This window comes from Thamnophis sirtalis, unplaced genomic scaffold (assembly GCF_051295495.1).
Source record: "Thamnophis sirtalis isolate CommonGarterSnake01/CBP01778 unplaced genomic scaffold, rThaSir2_p1.2 scaffold_3, whole genome shotgun sequence".
Taxonomy (NCBI): Eukaryota; Metazoa; Chordata; class Lepidosauria; order Squamata; family Natricidae; genus Thamnophis; species Thamnophis sirtalis.
The window spans coordinates 4812682-4834848 of NW_028261383.1; the positions used below are offsets into that span (position 1 = coordinate 4812682).

General features: G+C 40.1%; 1 protein-coding gene across 1 annotated transcript; it reads right to left on the reverse strand.

The window, feature by feature from the left end:
- Nucleotides 1–253: 253 nt before the first annotated feature.
- Nucleotides 254–21930, reverse strand: LOC106543808 (vomeronasal type-2 receptor 26-like). The gene is made up of 4 exons (XM_087707707.1): nucleotides 21908–21930; nucleotides 12805–13096; nucleotides 12661–12721; nucleotides 254–1164 (listed from the first exon to the last, which is right to left on the reverse strand). Exons 1-4 carry the CDS (start codon nucleotides 21928–21930, stop codon nucleotides 254–256), a joined length of 1287 nt encoding a protein of 428 aa, XP_087563833.1.
- Between the last annotated feature and the right edge of the window lie 237 nt (nucleotides 21931–22167).

Sequence of the window (22167 nt, forward strand, 5' to 3'; positions counted from 1 at the left end):
TTGTCGGCGCACTTTTGTTGAGCGTACATTTGTCGGTGAACCGGGTGAATAACAAAATATATCAGTATAAACAAATTTTGGTCCAGTTGCCATGATTTAACCTTTTTTAAATACTCATATTTCTACATTTCAGGAAAGGAAGATAAGATGGTAATTGTAGATATGCATATTTAATTTTATGTAAGCATGAATCTTCACTATTAGCAAGCTTTAGTTCACTTTCCTGTCCATCTATGTTACTATGTCCCATGTTTCATATTTCTACATTTCTTCTAGTTGTAAGCTGTTCCTTTGTATTCAGGTCTGGCCTCAGAATGACAATGTAGCACTTGGGGATGAAGATGCAGCTCAGCAGACCAGCATTGGAGGTCAGGATGGAGAATATTTGAACAGCCACCATATATTTCCCTTTGGTGCTTAAGTAAGTGGGCACAAAGGTCACCCACACACTGCAGAAGACCAGCATACTGAAGGTAATCAGCTTGGCCTCATTAAAAGCCCCAGGTAGATTTCTGGCTAGGAAAGCCACCATGAAACAGATGGAAGCCAGAAAACCCAAGTAGCTGAGAGTGATGTAGAACATGACAGCAGACCCTTCATTGCATTGCAGGATGATCTCTCCAGGCTGGGAGTGAAAGTCAGAATCAGGAAATGGGGGAGAAACTCCCAGCCAGGTGGAACAGATGATGATTTGGACAGCAGAACAAGAAAGGATGATGGAATTGGCTAAGCTCTTTCCCAACCATTTCTTCACTCCGTTTCCTGGTTTTGTAGCCAGGAAAGCCAGCACCACCATGATCGTTTTTGCCAAAAGAGAAGAAATGGCAATTGAGAAGATGATGCTGAAAACTGCTTGTTGGAGAAGGCAGGTGGCCTTTCTTGGCTGACCAAAGAAGAGAAAGGGAGACAAGAAGCAAAGTAGGAGGGAGACCAGGAGGATGTAGGAGAGGTCCCGGTTGTTGGCTTTGACAATGGGAGTTTCTCGGTATTTAATGAATATGATTAAAACAAGACTTGTGGTTAGGAAGAGGAATAAGGCAAAACAGACCAGGATAGTGCCCAGATGTTCTTCATAAGATAGGAATGTTATAAATTTAGGTATACAATCGACTTGATCCTCATTTGGATATTTATCATCTGGACACTTGGTGCATTTTTCTGTATCTGAGAAAACCAAAAAGGAATATTATTTTAATATTCTAGCATTTCACTTTTCAACAAAATACATTCTTCACACAACAATTTTTAGTTGGGGTATTTTCCAAATTGCATTTCCGAAGATCTCCAGAGAAAGAACGTAAGAGTAATACCATTTTCTTTAAAAACTATCTACAATACTAGCAAATTGAATGGAGACCCAAATGATTTCCTGTATAATATGAATCTATATTATTAGTTGTTTAAAAAAAAAAGAATAAATCTTTCCAGGGAAAATTCTTGGGTCCTGCCAGATGGCATATCATGATGTACTTGACTCACAGAATGCAAATTTTGTGAAATCTATTTGGCTGGCAGAGACAGCTAGTCCTACAAATAATCTGGAATGGCTACTGGGAGCTTTGGTAATAAGCATGTAATGATCTATATCCAATAACTGTTAACATCTCTTCAGCTTCTCAGTGAACATCAAGTAGCAATACCAATATCAATAGCACTTAGATTTACATACCACTTCAGTGTGCTGTACAGCCCTCTCTAAGTGGTTTACAAAGTCAGCATACTGCCCCCAACAGTCTGGGTCCTCAGGTAAAGACCCATATTGCAACAATCCTTCCAAGAGGTGGGCCTATAACAATTCCTCAAGTTTCAAGTAACTTATATGTCCTCAGAAAGACAAATGTGGCAGAATGCATTCAAAAAGCATAAGAGATGTTTTCTCTGGTAGTAGTAAAGGTTGTCCAGTCGGTCACACTCTCCTATCTCTTCCCAACCCCTTGTCCAAGGTCTTTTTGCTATTCTTTTCTTTAGATATCCAGATTGAAAATAGAAAAGAAGACCAATTGAGCTTACATCAGTCTTTAACTTGTACTTTCATGAAAATATTTTGGATGAATCCACTTCCATGACACTGTTGTGGTCCACCGGTGGCCTGCAGAGTTGGCAGCAGAGTCGGACAGTGAGGAGGTTGGGGAGGAACATGGGCCAGTCCTGGAGTCTGGGGAAGGCTCTGATGAGGGCTCTGTGTTGGAGGCAGAGAGGGGACCAGGGCCATCTGGTAGTTATGTGTTGCCTCCAGAGCCTCCAAAGTCAGACATCAGTGAGGAGGAAAGACAAGGGAGCCTATTCCCATTGTGTGCATGTGCAGAGCTTCCAGAAAGCAAGAACAATTAAGACAAAAAGGGCAACTCAGGAATAAGGCTTGGAGATGATTGGCTCCTCCCATAGGACAGAAAAGAGGAGCAAATAGATGTGAGCCTTTGCAGGAAGCAACTTTGTTCATTCTGGTCGGTTCAAACTCTGAGAAGCTCTGTTTGATTCTGTGCTCCATTTGGCCTTGCAAAACTAATTAGCAATAAGGTCTCCGGCAGAGTTTCAAGAGAGATAAAGGTGGGTGCTTATCAACACTACCCTAAAAGACTGTGGCAGATATCTGTAGGACTCTTTACAGACTGTTTGTGAATCATTACAGGCTGTGAATGAACATAATTTATAGCCATTGAAATAAAAAGAGGGTTTTGGGGACTAAGCATGTGATTTATACTGTCTCAGGAAGCCTAGGTCAGAACTGCCCTTTTCTCTGGTTAACACCCACCTTCCTGAGTGGAGATGGTCCCTTCCGGACAAGGAACACAGTCATAGCAGCATACTGGCTCTCCTTCTCGAGCCTGCTTGACAAATCCAGGATAACATTTTTCTACACATTTTGACTGAGGCAGAGACTGAGCAGTAAAACAAGGAAAACCAAAGAAAATGTGTCAGGACTCACCACCCATCAAAATGGTGGTCAACATGAACATCAGCCAAGTATTCTCTGGGCTGCACTTAGGTATATATAAAATTTCTAAATGACGGTAAAGATATTCAGTCATCTAACAGTGAGTCTATTCAGATTAGGTGAAATTAGAGAATAATATGAAACTACCCTAGAAGACATATACCTAATCAAGTTGCTCATATTGAAGAAGTCACTCAGATAAACAGTAAACCCTTACAACCCAACAAGAAAAGAAGCTCAGTGCCATGAAATATCTAACTAGTTCCAAACATTGGTAGAGATAGAACTACTGCCAGATTCTTCTTTTAGTCCCTTGTTTTTCCTTCTGGAATATCATCCTGCAGTAAAGGACTTTTCTACTTAATAAAGTTTGAAGAGATGGAATTGAGAAAAGATTTAGCATTAAGTAAATGTTTTTTTTCCTGTATCAACTCAGAAATTCAGAATGCCCAAGAAGCTGCTGGTACTATTCTACAGAGGAAGTATTGAGTCTGTAATTTGTATTTCCATAATTTGGTTGGTACATCAATGAAACAGGACTTCAACACGTACTTAGGACTGAGGAAAAGGAATAGTTGCAACCAGCCTGCCTTTCACTAAGGACCTGCTATACTGCACAGGTTGGAAAGAGCTGAGAAAATATCTACAGACCTCTTAAATTGTGGACATAAACTGTTCCAACTTCTCCATTTAGGATGCTACTACAGGGCATTGAATGCCAAAATAACCAGACACAGACAGTTCCCCCACCCCCATGTCATCATTTTTCTAAACAATTAATTCTCAAAGCGCTGTCTTATGCTTAAGGATATTTAATCATGAAGTAGGACAGCATTACTATTACCCTTATCATCTTTTCTATTACCTTCTCATATTGGTATCTTATGATTTATCACTTTGTTGTTTTTATGTACACTGACAGTTTATGCAGCAGAGACAAATTCCTTGTGCAGCCAATCACACTTGGCCAATAAATAATATTCTATTCTATTCTATTCTATTCTATTCTATTCTATTCTATTCTATTCTATTCTATTCCATTCCATTCCATTCCATTCCATTCTATTATCAATGGGTTTGTCCTCATGGCCATATTAACATGCATTCCTCCACTTTTCATATATCCATGATTTTAAAGTAAGATGATCTCAGATTAAATTTTATTGAAAGCCTTAGACTTCCTTCCTAGGAGCAGAAGACCTGTTGCTCTATCCCAGTTGGATGAAAGAGAAGCATGGATAACTTTGGTCAGCTCTGGCCTGTTTAAAAACTTCCCACAGTATGGGCTTCCCTTTCAAGAGACACTGTCCCCCAACCAGGACAAGCTGAATTGTAATGCCAAGAGTTAGTTCCACTGGATCAAGCAGAACTTCCATTCAATTTTGACTCTTTTTTTACCAGGTTCACTCCAAACTGGAACCGAAGCATTAGTCAACAGAATTGTCTTTTGCTTTGCTGTTTCTGGACAAGGAACAAACAAGCTTGAGACTATCAGCCCCATAATACCTAGCACTTGAGGGCCTCTCTCACCAATTTTATCCTAAATAATAATCACTCAGTAGTTCAATCTGGATGTAGCTGAATCAGCTTAAAACACTGTCCCATATTACAGATTCTGAAATACACCTTGATTGAAGTGTTTCTGAAGCTTCCCTATCCATCTAAGGAAATGATAAATGTTTTTGTCCACACATAACATTCTTAATGAATTTCTGGCTAGATTTAGCCCACTTGAAATGGCCACTTTTTTGGAAAAGAAAGAAAAGATGCCAATATTTCACCTACCTTGTTGAGCCACTTTAGTAGTAAAAGAACATATTGGTCGATAATAAGTCTCTGCCTTTCAAAACTACCCAGTTGTTCTTCCATACAATCCTCTTCGGGGATAATCACCCAACTCAGGATGTTCAGATCTGCTGCCAGATCTCCATGTTGGTCCAAGTACAGTTTCATCTCAGAAAGATTGCAAAATTCATTCTTCTGCAGAAAGGGATGAAGCTAGAATGGAAACATCCAGCCATTTTAAAAGCAAAAACCTTGCTATCTAAACCAACAGGATCTTTTCATATTTAAAACCTTTCTTCTACACTTGTCTAATTTCCAAATATTTTTAATTCTGACAAAAAGTGTTACCATTACCTGCATAACTGAGTGAAAAAGTTTCAGCAAAACTGGTCGATCCTATATTCTACGCTTCTCTAATTTGCAAATATTCTTAGTTGGGAAACAAGGGTTACCACCAGTGATGTGCGGTGAAGTTTATACCTGGTGAGGCTCAGCTGGGCATCCTTTTGCGAAGCAGCTCAGCAGGGCAGCGGTCGGCCTCGGCGGGGGGGGAATTTGCATCGCGGGAGCAGCCAAGCGCCCGTGTCTGCAGCAAAGGCGCTTGGCGGCTCCCGCGATGCAAACTGCCCCACTGCCCCCGATGCCGCCGCCCACCCGCTGCCCTGGCCTGCGGCCGCTGCTTCTCCAAGCTTCGCCGCTGGAAGTCCCGGATCGCCTCTGGGGGAAGGCTGAGTGAGAAGTGGAGCGAAGCTTCTCTGCGGCCTCCCGGCGCTACGCAGAGGCTCTCGCAGGAGCGCGTGCCAGCGGCTGGTGGCCCAGAGTGGCCCTGGCTGCGAGACAAGGCAGCGCTTAAAGCAGCCGCTGCCACTGCCACCGCCCCTCCTTCACCCGGAACGCCCCGTCGACATGATTCGCTGCTTCCAGATCAGGAGGCGGGAGAATTAGTGCCTCTTTTCCATCTGAACTTTTTTGCCTTTTAACTCTTTCTTAACTTTTAGAAGGCGAAAAATTCCTCATGGAAAGGAGGCCCCAAGTTCTCTTGCCTCCTGCTTTGGTTAACACTAAGCAGACACCAAGCCACTGTGACCTGGAATCTGGTAGCGACTATCTTGGCTTTAATTATTTTAAAAAAATATTTAAATTTCTTTCTTTTTCCTGAGGAGACTGGTGAGGCTCCGCCTCCCTTGCCTCTAGTGACTGCACGTCCCTGGTTACCACTATTTTCAAAAATGAAAAAGAAAGGTTGCACAAAATTTCTCTATCATATACAGCATTAACAAAATATAAAATTGACAATATTTCTTAATTATAGGGAACATTCTAGAGCAAACAAAATACAATTAAGAAATAAACAAATGAAGAGATTATTCTTAAATGTTTTGGATGATTTCAAGAATGCTTAGATTTGACAAGAAGAAAGTTGCCAAGCTAATCTTCTCCAAGTTAGAAGATGGGAAACCCAAGCCAACCATGAGCTAATTTGACTTCATTGTAAGGCTACATTAACAGAATCTTGCAAGTTTGAAAGAACAAGTCTTCTATCAACTCTTTTAAAAGCCTTAAAAGTTAGGGGTGATCTTTTATGAGTTTCTTTCTCTGCCCTTGATCCAGCTGTGGAATCCCTTTCTTTTTTCTAATAATTTTTTAGGGAGCTTCTCTTACTCCCGCCCCCACTCCCAAGGTGATTCTCATATATCACTTCTCTTCCTTAGTAGATTGTGAGAATGGTGGTGAAATAACTTGATTTCAGTAGAATATCAACAAACTGCTTTCTTATGTGACATATGATAATTAAGTGGATGAAACAGATTAAATATTATAGTCAAATAATTTTCAATATTTCTTATACAACTTGAAAGTTATGAATAATAATTAGAACTTGTTTGTCTATTCTTCTATAATTTGGAATATTGCATCCAGTTTTTGTCACCACAACATAAAAGAGATGATGAACAAGTGCAGAAAAGACCAACAAAAATGATTAGGGGACTGGAGGCTAAAACATATAAAGAATGGTTGTTGGAATTTGGTATGTCTAGTTTGATGAATGAAGGACTAGAGGTGACATGATAGCAGTTTTCCAATATCTAACGGGCTGCCACAAAGAAAGGGGTGAACCTATTCTCCAAAGTTCCTGAAAGCAGGACAAAAAGCAATGGATGGAAACTCATCAACTAATCAAGGAAAGATCCAACATAGAGCTTAGGAGAAATTTCCTGACAGTTAGAACAATTAATTAGTGGAACAACTTATCTCCAGAAGTCGTGGGTTCTCCAACACTGGAGGTTTTAAAAAGAGATTGGACAATCATTTGTCTGAAATTGTGTAGAGTTTTCTGTCTGACCAAAACTTTTGGACTAGAAGACCTCCAAGGTCCCTTCCTACTTTGTTATTCTTTCATTTTTTTATTATAGTTAAAGTTGATAAATCACTAGTTTGTAATGCAAGATTTATAGCTACTCTTAGACATCCCTACTTACATTCAAACATAGAAAACTGATAGCAGAAAAGAACTTTGTGGATAAAGGGTCTGGCCTTTGATTTTTTTTCTTATTATTGTATTCCTTTTAATTAATTTATTCATTTTTAATTAGGGATATTATTTTTATTTTGGAAGTTGGTTCCAAATTTCCACTAGTCTTTCTAACATTACTTTTGAACTTCCCTTCTGTCAGTTTGAGGTTATGCCCCTGTGTCCTTAACTCTGCTTAAAATTAAAAATGCCACCTTCTATAACCTTATTCACATCTTAATATATTTAAAAGTTTCAATTGTGTCCCATTTCCCCCTTCTGTTCTCTGGGTTGTGCAAATTCATATTTTGATCTCTTGAAAAGTTTCCAGGAATAGATTTATTTCATCATAGAGACAAGTGCATAATGAAAATTCAGCAGAAAGTGGGACTTGAAGTATGTTATCTTGTGTAAGAACAAAATGATTGGATCCACAGTGTAGATATCTTCCTAAAATTCATGAATGTAAAATGCTAATCGCAAACCCATATATACATGAATTTATTTCAAAATGAATGCATCCTTTTTTAAAATTAGAAGTCACGGCATCCAGTCTTTGAAACATTATTCACAAGTGAACAGATTCCCAACAATTGCCTGTTGACCACTCACAGCACAAGGAGGTGCAGAAAGTTCCCCTAATTTTCCTTTGGATTTCTTCTCCAAAGGAACTAAGTTTCATGAATCCCATACCTGCCACGGCTGCAGCTTTGGAATGCCCAATTTCTCTTCGCCCTCCTTCCTTGTCCTCTTGGATCTCAAGGAATATGCAGCATTCAAAGCATGGGCCAGAGTCTTAATTACACTGTAAGCACGGTGGTCAATTTTTAATCTGTTGCTTTTATCTTGGGTCTCCAGTGGTGCTTTCTGGATGCATCTTCTCCGGCCTTTGACAGAAAAGACGTGCTTTGAAAAAGAACAGTGAAAACACTTGTGCAAGGGTTCCACAAATATAAATGGTTCAAAGGGATCTTCATACCCTCTTTCCTGAATAACAAAGTTCCAAATACTATGGACATATTCATAAAGTCTGTGACTTTTCATTGGCAAGTCTCCGAAGAGTGTGATAATCCAGACTTTCCCTTCAGTGGGTTGTGGCAAACCTTCAAGTGTAAAATGGACTTGGTGAATTCCATCCATCATGCTACTATAGTCTGTAAAGAAAACAAAGACATTGACTTGCCTCCACTTAGAGATGGCATTCTTAAGTGGTGCCGCAAGTCGAGTCATAGACAGTTGTTGTGATATAACAACACAAATTCCATTCCTGACAAGTGTAGGAGTAAAGGTCCTCATGAAATTTTCTCCCTGTTCTGTATCTGAAGCAAAGAGACCAATCAAGGTCCATCTGAAATGGAGGAGTATTTGGACAATTGCAGGGTACTGGACCCCATTTTTGGGGGCCATCCGGAAGAAAAAGGGGAATTGTCTTTTATCACTCAGAGCCTCTGAAACAAATCTACAAGTAATCTGAAAAAGCAATTAAGAATTATGTGTTATATTTACAGCCAGATCATCCAAAATATTAGATTTTAAGAAATCCAACTTGGTGCTCATGAAAATATTAGAGCAGTTTATTCTTGAATAACTATTAGGCCATATTAAGATATAAACCAAGAGTGTCAAACTCGATTTCATTGAGGACTGCATCAGGGTTGTGTTTGACCTTGGGAGGGGGGAAGGGCATGGCTAGGATGGGTGTGGCCAAGTCAACACCTCTTCTGTGGTGGCCCGAATACTCTGCCAGTGAAAATGGGCTTCCGAGCTCCATTTTCGGCTGTGATGGCCTCCTGCAACCTTGTGCCAGTGAAAATGGAGCTTGGTACTGCCACCGGTGCCCCCCACAAACTCTATTTTCACTGGCAGAGGAACTGTGGACCAGTCCTTCACTTTTTCCAGGGTGGCCACATGGGCCAGACCTAACCACCCCATGGGCTGGTTCCGGCTCCCATACCTTGAGTTTGACACCCCTGATACAGTATAAACTCTTAAAAACAGAACATTAAGAAGACTGTACGCAAATGTGGAATACAGGATACAAATTAAGTAAAAAAGAATAAGAATAAAAATGCAAATCATATTTCTGTAATATTCTGGAGTTGAATGCAATCAGTCACATGTATATTTCAAGCAAACTATTTCATTCCAATAAGGAACCTACTACATAGGTCAATAAATATTCTCAGTCATCCAGTAGAGTTGGCTGGAAGTTAAGTGATGGCAATTGGACTTCTTTTTCTATTTGAAACTTTTCACTGCTTATTAAAGTAGCTTCTTTGGTGAGGGGTCCTTGGTGCTCTCTGAGCTTGTTTGTTTCCTTGCAGGCATTTCATTACCCAAAGTAGATAGCCTCATCAGTGCTAGTAAGGAGTGCCATTTGTTGTCAACTTTCTGTTTAACTTTCTGTAGCAGTAGCGTTTGATATTTACTAAAAATCAGAGGGAACCTATATTACTTTTCCATGTTGTGGCAAGGGAGAATTGATACTATGATTTGGAAGATGCTTTAACTTTGTCTCTCTCTTAAAGAGGCTTCCAAAAGCCTATAATGTGACTTATGGCTTTTGATACACACCGTTTATTTAATATAGTGGAATTTTATATTCTGGTGGCTCGCCTGTCAGTGTTGGTGGGTTTGGTCTTAGATATTCTTTGGTTAGGCTATTTGCTGTTGGCTCTTTTGGCAATTTCTTGATTGGGGCATTGTTGACCTTAAAGTAAATCTGTGCTGATCTGGGTGCTGATTGCTGGTGGAGAGGTGCTTAGATCTTTTTGTTTCCTTTTGGGATGGTTGCTTGTCTCTTTTGCTGTTAATGTCTATGTGCCTATTGATGGCTAATTTGTCAGAGTGCCAGGCTTCTAGAAATTCCATGGCATTTTTGGGATTTGGCCTGGTCTAGGATTGTTACATTTTCCCCAATTGAAACTGGTAAAGTCTGTCTATACGTTGTAAAATTAAAGAAGAATTTTCATCATTCAGCACTCCTTGCCAGCACTGATGATGTTACCTAGATTGGGTAATGAAACATCTGCAAGAAATCAAGCAAGCTCAGAGAGCACCAAGGAGACCTCATTTCAGTCCTGCACTACAAATATTCTCCTTTATTAGCTTCTTAGTAACTCTAAGAAAGTTACTTAGGCAGACTCCATATATGTCCTTCAGGATAACCACCCTGGTGAAAGTTTGAGAAAGGAATGAAGGAATCCATTTATTCTAAAGTGGAAAATACTTCCCTCACTAGAGGTGGAGGCCTCAGGCACAACCTGCCCCCTATTTTATTTATGCTGCTTTAATCTATCATTCCCCAGGAAGATAAAGACCATTTCATAGGTTCACGAGGTAGGCTTGTACCAGCTCATCTATTTCAACCTTCCTGAAGATGGCACTAACTTTCTCTCCTTCAATAACCCAGATTCTTTGTGCAGCAATCTTTTTAGCTTCTTCTCCAATTGTAAAGAGGCAAGAAGACCATAGTTCCTAATATAATTTGTCAGTTGTACAATCCAAGAGGATTTCAATTGAAATGATGTCTGTTCTAACACAGATACAATTATATATCCTTGATTAGTTTCTACCCATTGCTTCTTGTTCTGCCCCCAGGTGCTTTGGAAAATAGTTTGACTCCCTCTTCTTTGTGGCAGTCCCTGATATATTGGAACACTGCTATCATGTCTTCTCTAGCACTTCTTTTCATTAAACAAAATTTACCCAGTTCCTCAACCCTTCCTCATATGTTTTAGCCTCCAGTCCCCTAATCATATTTGTTGCTCTTCTCTGCACTCTTTCTAGAGTCTCCACATCTTTTCTACATTGTGGCGACCAAAACTAGATGCAGTGTTCCAAGTGTGGCCTTACCAAGGCATTATAAAGTGGTATTAACACTTCACGTGATCTTGATTCTATCCCTCTGTTTATGTAACCTAGAACTGTGTTGTCTTTTTTGGTAGCTGCTGCACACTGCTGGCTCATATTTAAATGGTTGTGCACTAGGACTCCAAGATCCCTTTCAAAGTTACTACTATTTAGCAAGGTACCACCTTTACTGTACCTGTGATTGGGTTCCTTTTAATACAGGTAGTTCACAACTTATGACCTCAATTGAGCCCAAAATTTCTGCTGTTAAGTGAATGTTGCCCCATTTTTAATGTTGCCCCACAGTTGTTAAATGAATTACTGCAGAAAATAAGTAGGCAACACTGTTATTAAGCAGATTTGGCTTCCCCATTGATTCTGTGTGTCAAAAGGTTGCAAAAGGTGATCACATGACCTTGGGTCACAAAAACAATCATACGTATAAACCAGTTGCCAAGCATCTGAATTTTGATCACATGATCATGGGGGTGCTACAAAGGTTGTCAGTATGAAAAATGGTCATAAGTCACTTTTTTCAGTGCCACTGTAACTTTGAACAGTTATTAAATGAACTGTTGTAAGTCGAGGACTACCTGTAGTGATATCTGTTTTCAGCCCCAAATGTTAGCTCCATGTAAGAGCTTGGTCTTATATACTTTAGTAGTTTAGGACTAAGGAAGCTGGATAACTATGAGTTTTTTAAATTGAGCAAGACATTCACTCTTGCATTGATGGTGAGGGAGTCAAGCTACAGTCTCAGAGAAAAGTGGAATACTGAATGGTTTTACTTGTTTTATTGGCTCACAATTGAATAGCCATCTATGGCTACTATTTCATTTTTGAAAGAACTGTTTGTTTGATTATTGATTAATTGGTTTATTGGTTTATTGGTTTATTGGTTTATTGGTTTATTGGTTTATTGGTTTATTGGTTTATTGGTTTATTGGTTTATTGGTTTATTGGTTTATTGGTTTATTGGTTTATTGGTTTATTGGTTTATTGGTTTATTGGTTTATTGGTTTATTTAACATATAGAAAGTACTACTTTCATCTCCCACCTGGGGGATGGCAGATATTATTTAATTGTGTAAATAAGTCTGCCAAATGGAAGACCCCCAATACCAATATATTTTTAATAGTTCAGCCAGTAGGAAATTCTCACTACAGTCTTTATTTCTATTGAAAACTTTTTTATGATGAATTTGACTACAAGAAGATTAGGGCAAAAATAATTTAAATATTGCCTAATATCATTTTATTTTTTTTAACTAAATAGTTAATAGTAGTGGTCAGTATAAGTCAATAAGACATATGTGTTTTGTCAAAAATTGGTAAGATAATCCATTGGGATTCTTTTCATGAATCTGGGATTTGTTTACCATTTAAGATGTCATTACTTTGGCTAAGTTCATGTACAAAATATCAGCTTCCCATCATTGCTGCCAGCTTCCTTTTTATGGTGGACTATTTGATTGGACAGAGAGGCTTTCTTCACTTTCACAAGTTTGCAGCAGAAGCCTCCAAAGCAATGGAGATGATGTCATGAGTGGATATGGCTATTTTGATTCCTCCTCACTGAGTATTCCAATGTCCACAATGACAGCTAAAACAGCTATGGCAAGAAGCAGCCTTGAATTCTAAAGAGAATTTATGGATAGATCTATTGTTCACCCACTCTATTCACTTTACTAGATCAAGAAACACACACACATATACAAACCTGAGGGACTTTGTAGGTTGCTACTAAGGTAGACATCTGCATGGAGACTTCCCTAAAAGCTCCATCAATAACAGCCAGAAGGTTTTCCCTTGCTCCACAGCTATAGTTAGGAACATTGGCTTCTCCAGTAGAAAGCATGTCCATTAAGGCATCCGAAGTGTGGAGAGTGCTCAAATAGTTGTCATGGATGTTGTAGCCAAGGGTGAGGTTTTGCAGGAGTTGGGTATTCTTGTTGATCACTTGAATTGGGAGAATGAAGGGTAGCATTTCTTGAAGACTAGAATCTTTAATCCTGTACAAATATGTCCATGTTATTATCATCAACATGTATAAATATATATTTATTAATTTATTATTTGTCCCCACAAGCCTATCGAGTATTAAAGCAATATTGATCAAGAGACAGGTCATTGTCACCCATCATCATTTAGGTTTTTCTGACATTGAGAAGATGAGATGGTGATAGTCCTCCATCAGGGTTACAAGTCACAAATACTTCATTATTTGCAATAGTAGATATTTTTATTTGTCAAACAATCAGGATTCAGAATTGTTTAATCATGAAAGAAGGTATAATATACTGTATAAATATATTGTATAGAAGCAACATGAGGGAGGAATAAGTCATCCAGCAAAGCAATTATAAAAACAAATCATTCTTATTCCTATAAGGAGCCGTAGTTAACATGGACTGGCAGGCAACTACAAACTTTCAATGATTATGCAAAATAAACATCAGTATTAAAGAGTTGAACTCAGGACTGAAAGGGGAGGAGAAGATGATCTGGACTTCTGTGTCTGTCTTCCTCAAGTTAATACAATAGCAGAGTTGGAAGGGACCTTGGAGGTCTTCTAGTCCCACCCCCTGCCTAGGCAGGAAACCCTATACTGTTTCAGACAAATGGCTATCCAACATCTTCATAAAGACTTCCAGTGTTGGAGCATTCACAACTTCTGGAGGCAAGCTGTTCCACTGATTAATTGTTCTAACTGTCAGGAAATTTCTTCTCAGATCTAAGTTGCTTCTCTCCTTGATTAGTTTCCACCCATTGCTTCTTGTTCTACCCTCAGGTACCTTGGAAAATAGCTTGACTCCCTCTTCTTTGTGACAATCCCTGAGATATTGGAACACTGCTATCATGTCTCCCCTAGTCCTTCTTTCTATTAAACTAGACATACCCAGTTCTTCATATGTTTTAGTCTCCAGTCCCCTAATCATCTTTGTTGCTCTTCTCTGCACTCTTTCTAGAGTCTCCACATCTTTTCTATATTGTGGCGTTCTATACCACCTATACTGTACCTGTGCATTTTCTTTTTCTTTTCACCTTTGAATTTCATTTTATTAGATAGTGCCCAATGTTCAAGTTTGTCAAGATCCTTCTGTATCTTAAGCCTATCTTTTGGAGTGTTGGCTATTCCTGCCAGCTTGGTGTTATCTGCAAATTTGATGAATTCCCCATTTATTCCCTCATCCAAATCATTGATGAAGATGTTGAAAAGTACTGGGCCTAAAACAGAGCCTTGGGGTACTCCACTGCATACTTCCCTCCATGTAGATGCAGTTCTACTAAGGACTACACGTTGAGTGTGGTTGGTCAACCAGTTACGAATCCATCTGGTGGTGATGCTGTCTAACCCACATTCTTCTACTTTATCTAGTAGTAGGTTATGGTCTACCTTATCAAATGCCTTACTGAAGTCCAAGTAAACTATATCAATGGCATTCCTCTGGTCCACTAATTTTGTCACTTCGTCAAAGAATGCAATAAGATTAGTCTGGCATGATCTGTTTTTGACAAACCCATGTTGGCTTTTGGCTTTTACTTTGTTTACTTCTAGATGTTTGCTAATTCGTTGCTTGATTGTCTTTTCAGAATCTTCCCTGGTATTCAGGTCAGGCTGATAGGTCTATAGTTTCCTGGATCTATTTTTTTTTCCTTTTTTGAAGATGGGAACCACATCAGCTCTTTTCCCGAAGAGTGTTAGAAATGCAAATGCGGGAAATGCAACTCCATTGCACTGAATGACTTACGGAGAAGAAATATAACGAGCCCCATTGAACTGCAATGGTTCAAGTGAAGGTTTTGTTGCAGTTTCAACCACACTGATGATGTGGTCTCCTGGCCCATAATAGTTCCATGGATTTCCTCTGTCTTGCTGCTTCAAAGTTGGGGGGCATTTTGTTCTGAGCCTCCCAGAGTTTCTTTGGATCAATACAAGCAACAGCATCATAAACAAAAGCAGGAAGTCCATTGCTGCTTGTGCTGAATCAGCCAGTATTTCTAAACAATGTTAGAAAAAATTCAATGCACTTTCATAAGATGGAAATGCCTGTGGCTTTTCTAATTCAGAAAGAGACAAACCAAGCTTGACATGGAAAAGAGAGAAATATACATTTAAAGCACATCACTTGCCTGTCCTAAATCTATGAAGAATACTCATCATGTCTAAAAGGTTTTATCCTTTTCCAATGCAAGAATCCTTCCATTCTGTGGCAGTCACTGGAGAAGTAGAAAAAGAGGTTTCAAAGACTGGGATGAAGATAATTACAGTAATAAGCAACTTCTCCTCTGGGAATCCTGATCTTCTTTGGGGCTAGAGAAAAAAATATTGGTGAAAAATCAGACACACCTATGGGGACACTATTGTTCAGTGGTTCTGGCTTTTCCTACTGGGACATGTTTGGAAATTAGCATTGGAAGAAGAAAGTTAAATCCCAGTTGAAAAACATCTGATGCCCTTCTGGATGGTATCTTCTGTTCCATATTTTCAATACTAACAGATACTAGACAAGCTCATCCTCCATCTTTGCTGTTGGTCACTATTATATGCTGATGATATTGGTTTGTGATTGGCTAAACATACTCAACATGTTGTCCTCAACAGAACTATATCCTCATGGATGGAAATAAGCAGTGGGGTACCCAAAGGTTCCATTTTAGACCAAATACTCTTCAGTATCTTCATAAGCAATCTACACAAGGGAATCGAAGGGGAATTCATCAAATTTGCACATGACACTAAGCTGATAGGAATAGCCAACACCCCAAAAGACAAGCTCAATAGCAATAGCAATAGCACTTAGACATATATTGCTTCACAGTGCTTTATGCCCTTCTCTAAGCAGTTTAGAAGTTTACAGTATCGGCATATTGTCCCCAACAATCTGGGTCCTCATTTTACCCACCTCAGAAGAAAAGAAGGCTGAGTCAACCTTGAGCCAGTGATGATTAAACTGCCAAACTGCAGCCAGAAGTCAGCAGAAGTAGCTTTCAGTACTGTATTCTAACCACTGTGCCACCACAGCTCCGCCAAAAGGTTCTTGACAGACTTGAACAATGGGCCCTATTTAACAAAATGAAATTCAACATAGATAAACGTAAGATTCTACACCGAGGCAAGAAAAAAATGGTATAGGTATAGACTAGGTGAAACTTGGCTTAATGCCAGCACCTACAAGGATTTTGCAGTCCTAGTGGACAATCACTTAAATATGAGTCAACAGCACTGACGTGTAGTCTGGGTAGACACAGCCTCACCACTGTCATCATGAAAGGGGAAAAAATGTAAAAGGAAAAAGGCGAGTGCTGAGGTGAGGCTAGCTAGCTGCTGCCTCACCGTGAATGACTGCCTAACTGTTTAAAAAGCCTCTAAAAAAGCGTCCTCTACTATGAGGTGGAAGAACTGTGTGCCTCATCTAGTCTAGTCTGACTTCTAAGGCATTCATAAAATCGCTCGAGCAGAGTTAAGCGAGGGTTAAAAGCCTAAAAAATCCTGAGGTAGATGAGGTGCGCAGTTCTTCTGCCTCATAGTAGAGGACGCTTTTTTAGAGGCTTCAACTCTGTCATTCTGTTTAAAGCTGCAGCATCGCGCCTGCTCTTCCTCCTCTCTTTCTCCATTTCTGATGCCCCCACGCCACACTCCCTCTTTTCCTTCAGATTTCCTTTTTCCTTTTTTCTTTAATAAATACAATGCCAGTTGCATTGAGGATTGAGTCTTCTCTGTTGAGTTAACCTTGCATGAATTGCAAAGGGAGGAAGATTGGGGAGTGGGGGAATGCGAGCCTACCAAAGCTTCCGACAAATAGGTGGGTTAGTCAGTGGGCAATATTCCCTCTAAGGGGCATGCCTGCACGGCCGCACACATAACAAGAAAACACCGCACACCAGTTTCCAACTGCCGCATAGTGTTTTTTAATGTGTTAAAATGATTTAAAATATTCCCCCTCCCTCCCTCCTCTCTCTGCATGGAACTCTCTCCTGAAGTCAAGGAAGACTCTGCCTGGAGACTGATGACGCTGCAGAAGAGAGAATTCTCATTGGTCCTCTAGGGCTTCATTGGTTCCTGGGAAAATGCAATTCACTGGTTGTAGCCTGCATTTCTCTGCACATCCAGCATTTCTCAGGCATTGCGATGACATCTCCCTTTGCTTTGTGGAGAGAGGGAAGCAGCGTGGAATTGGACTGCCTGAGCCAAAGTGGTCAACAGGATCTTGAGACCTGATTTTTGAGCAGTACCAATCCATTCCACTTTCCTTTCCCTTTCTCTCCTTCTATCTTCCTTTCCTTTTCCTTTCCTTTCTCTTTTTCTTTCCTTACTTCTTCTTCTTTCCCATTTCCTTTCCTTTCCCTCACCCTTCCTCCCCTTCCTTCCTTCCTGGGGGTCTGAGGGAGAGGGAGTGGACCCTTTTCATCCTTGCCCCCCTCCCCAACATCTGCTCTGATGGCAAATGTGCTTTGTTGTGTGTTACAATATGTGTAAAGAATGCTGATATGAGACCTTAAACATAACCCTTTAACTGCTGCCAATCAAATGTTGGATAAGATAATTTGTAGGATTTTAATGTTTGTAAATCTGATTGTGATGACATCAGTGCCTCACCAGCCATAAACCTCACCACATGTCACTGGTCAACAGTGTGCTGCAGAAGCCCCCAAAACCAAGAAAAAGAGGTCATTAATCTAATCAAGAGAATTCCTAGTCTTAAAAAAGAACTTTCCTCTTTACAGAGTCAAAATATTTCTTGGAATAATAATTCACTGCCATGAAATTGGATTAGCAGTACCCTGGAGAAAGGGAGAAGGGCTATCATCTGGTTGGGCTTTATGGGAAATGTTGGCCAAGCATCAGGATAAACAACCTGAAGGAACAACATCACCGCTTCAGAGTTGTAGTACTAGGAGTGACCCTGGGAACATAGCAGCCATCCCACTATCATTGACATCAGTAGCTGAACCCACAAAGAAAACCAAAAGCTCAGGAAGAGGAAAGGGTTGGGGAAAAAACCCTTCAGACTGAACTTTTCCATTTGTTCTAACATAATTCACTCAGCAGAAAAAAAATCATATAAATGAATGGAGTGTGAAAAGAGTTTCAAGATGAGTTGCTTCTAAGATAACTTCCAGAGGGACAGCATCCTTTTAACTGTATTAATGTGGAGATCTGCCACTCCAGTGCTAGAGCAGTGATTGATGGGCAGAAATGTGATGCTAGCAGATGATTGGGATGAAAACACAGCTGGGAATATTGAAAGAGAGAGAAGAAAGGAAAGGTAAAGTATATTGGAAAAGTAAAAAGGTGGGGTAGCCAGGAGCAACTGGTCCTTTGAAGATCAAGCCTTATGAGCTCAAAGATAGTTACCTTACTTAAAAAGCTAATAATGGAAAAGAAGGTGAGAAGGGATTTGGGGATCATTTGAGAGAATTGGCTGGATTCCTGGATGCTATGGGAAACTGGCAAAGCTGGAAACTGAATTGTTTGACCAAACCTGGAATTGTGTTAGGGTTATCAGTTTTGAATACTTTTTACATATTTAATTAATACTGTTTTGTGTTTGTGTGAAACCTATGTTCTTTTGGCACCTTTAACAAAGTTAAAGGTGCCAAGAGCCGAGGTGGTGCAGTGGTTAGGGTGCAGTACTGCAGGCCACTTCAGCTGACTGTTATCTGCAGTTCAGCGGTTCTAATATCACCGGCTCAAGGTTGACTCAGCCTTCCATCCTTCCGAGGTGGGTGAAATGAGGACCCAGACTGTGGGGGCAATATGCTGACTCTATAAACCGCTTAGAGAGGGCTGAAAGCCCTATGAAGTGGTATATAAGTCTAACTGCTATTGCTAACGTTGACAATGGTTCAAATCCTGGAGTTAACCAATGGCCTTCCAACACCTGTATCAGGTTGAGCCCCAAAGTGAGGGAGAAGACTTCTCCTTCAATCCTCTTCTGGCTCCCCAAAGGGCTGTTGGGAAGGGAGAAACTGGTTGATAATGAAGAAAGGAGGTGGCAGCAAGGAAACCAAACTGGCCATTGGCTGTTCACCCATAAGCAGGAATCCTCAGAACTGAAGGACTTGGAGGAGGGGAAGGTTTGAGGGTATCTTTTTATTTATTTATTTTTAATTTTATTTGGTTTGTCAAGCATGTATGAGAAAGCAAGTATAAATACCAATAAAACATATAAACATATGTATAAACAGATATACATGTACACATAAGAAATGAGTGCAAATAAATGGGAACAGTAGGACAGGGACGGTAGACATGCTGGTGTGCTTATGCATTTCTCCCTTACAGACCTCTTAGGAATCAGTCCATGGTAGACAGTTTAAGATTGAGGGGTTGAGGATGTAACTACAGAGTCAGGTAATGTATTCCAGGCATTGATCACTCTGTTGCTGAAGTTGTATTTTCTGCAATGAAGTTTGGAGTGGTATACTTTGAGATTGAATCTATTGTTTGCCCGTGTATTATTGTGGTTGAAGCTGAAGTGCTCATTGACAGGAAGGACGTTGTAGCAGACAATTTTGTGATCTAAGCTTAGGTCAGACTGTAGGCGGCATAGTTCTAGGTTGTCCAGGTCCAAAATATCAAGTCTAGTGGCATACGATATTCTATTGCAAGCAGAAGAGTGGAGTACTCTTCTCGTGAAATACCTCTGGACTCACTCCAATGTATTAATGTCCATTATACAGTGTGGATTCCAGGCAGATGGGCTGTATTTCAGAATTGTTCTGGCAAAGATTTTGCATAACATTAACACTAGAGAATCAAGGAGTTTCCCTCTTTAAAAGATTCCTTTCTTCTATGAACCAGTAGAAATCACAGACTAACCATAAGCTTTTAAATTGACAGCCACTTGATATGTTGCAAACAGTACTTGCATGCAACCTTGTCTGGAAGACACAAGCTATAAAAATGTACTGTACATTGCAGGAAATTCCTTACCAGAAATGTGAAAGTCCTGCGTTGATTATACCTTAAGCGAGAATGATACACAACTCCATTTTTATGTGAAAGGTATAAATTATTAAGGTTGGGTAAGAATAATAAAGCAAAATCAGATCTGAGGTTCATGTGGCAAATTCCCAAATGTAATTCTCCCCTTCTAAGAGACTTCCCCTCTCCATTGGTTCAGGTTTATCTAATCACATTCAAACCAGATGTGTTTGAAGCAGCCATCCTTGATGTGCAGCTGCATTCCTGATAGACAGTTGTCCTTGAGGTCTTGTCTCCAACTGGCACAATGAACAGTGGAGTTCTTCTCTCTTCCCAATCAGTTTCCCTCCCCCTAAAGTTCATGGCAGACTGGCACCAAAACAAAGTTAAGTGGGTATGTGAGGTGGCAGCTCCAATAGTTCAGAACCTTAGCCTAAAGAAGCTGGAATTGGAGGGTAGGAGAGCAGAATCCACAAAGAAGATGAAGCTTGATCGGGAGCTTAATTAAATGAAGGTTGCTGAAAAAGAGCACATTAGGAGGAACAGAAGAAGCACCAACACCAGTTCGAGCTGTTGAAGTTGCAACACCACCTCTTTTTCACTTACCATTCTCCTCCCTGAATAATCCAGAGTTGAGGGAATGGAAATACCTAAATTAATTTAGTTGACTAAATTAGTGGGCCAGTGAAATACAGTGAATATAGTACACTTGGATTTCAGAAAGGCATTTGACAAACTAGACCACAACCTATTTCTTGACAAGCTAAAAATAACGTGGAATAGACAGCATCATCACCAGATGGATTTGTTTATCCCTGCCAAAGCGACTGATAAATCTCACTCAATGTGAGTTTAGAAATTCAACTCAGCCCTTTTGGGAAATGGATTAGGTTTATGTTGGGCTACTAACGGGGGCAACTTCTGGCAAACCAAGCCCAAATAGAGTCCCACTCCATCAAAACACCTAGCAGTTTCAGTATCATTGCACATACCAGAGAAACCTCTATTGGAGGCATGGGCCATGCTTGATTCTGGAGCCAGACAGAACTTTAAAGACCTCCAGTTTGCTTCAGACCATTGTATTTCTACATACACTCTCCAATCACCCCAGTGGTTCAAAAAAAATAATCAAAGGCTGTACACTATGATCAGTTCCTTTGGCTTGGATCACACCACCATTGAATAATTTCTTTTTCTTGCCAATAATTTTGGAATATCTAGAACACCTACAAAATGTTCATCTGTTTGTCAAGCTGGACTTTAGGGGTGCTTCTACAATGTCCAATGTATCAAATGACTTTTGACTCTGGAGTAGGATGAAGAAGAGACACTGAACCATTACAGGCCAGGAGGCTATCACACTAGAGAGGTCATTTCTACAACAACACCTATCTTGATATCATACCATGTCAAGCAGTGTCCTTCTACTGCAATTGCTGGATAAGTCACTCCTCTGGTCATGGAATTAACTCACAAATGATTCCATAAGCTCCAAGCATTTCTCAGTTTCCAGAATGTATCTGTTTGCCTGATCCCTTTAGTGAATTACCATCCTATTTTCCTATGGAGAAATGTTTGGGACACATCCGTACCAGGAACAAAGCACAGGTTACTGTTCTCAAGCAGCAGCTGATCAAGATCCATGTGCCTCCATGTGCAACTGGAAAGTCTTCTCCTTTCTAATTGCCCTCCAAGAGATCAACCAAAATCTCCATCTCCTCTCCAATGTAGACCGGACCTGAGTTACAACTTTCATGACAATTATTTGAAACCCAGAGTGGCTTGGGATGCTGGGCTGGACCTGCTCTCAGCTGGGGCAGTCAAGGTTCCCAACTACAGCTGTGAAAGGCAGAAGGACCTCTTCATTGTTCTTGAAGGGACTAAGACTTACATCTCCTCCAAGATTGCCCCCATGTTGGTCGGCTACAAAATCCCAGAGGTTTGTATGTATTAGGTTCTTTAGTCTACTTTCCATACTGTAGGGATCACTAGAAAAAGCTGTAACACCTGAGTAGAATGAAGAGATAAGTGCTTCTTGTGCCAAATTTTCTATCTGCAAAAGGACTTGCTTCTTCATAATAACCACCATGCTTATAACAATTTTGCTTTTCTATTTCTATGAAAGAGCAGTTCACACTGTTGCATATTCTT

Excerpts from the sequence above, each read along its gene's own strand:
- LOC106543808 (XM_087707707.1), bottom strand. The coding sequence starts at position 21,930 with ATGGGGGCAATCTTGGAGGAGAT. Across the intron at positions 13,097-21,907 it reads GGGGCAATCTTGGAGGAGAT|GATTAAAGATTCTAGTCTTC; the intron begins GTAAGTCTTAGT and ends ATATTTGTACAG. Across the intron at positions 1,165-12,660 it reads TGTGGACATTGGAATACTCA|ATACAGAAAAATGCACCAAG; the intron begins GTGAGGAGGAAT and ends TGGTTTTCTCAG.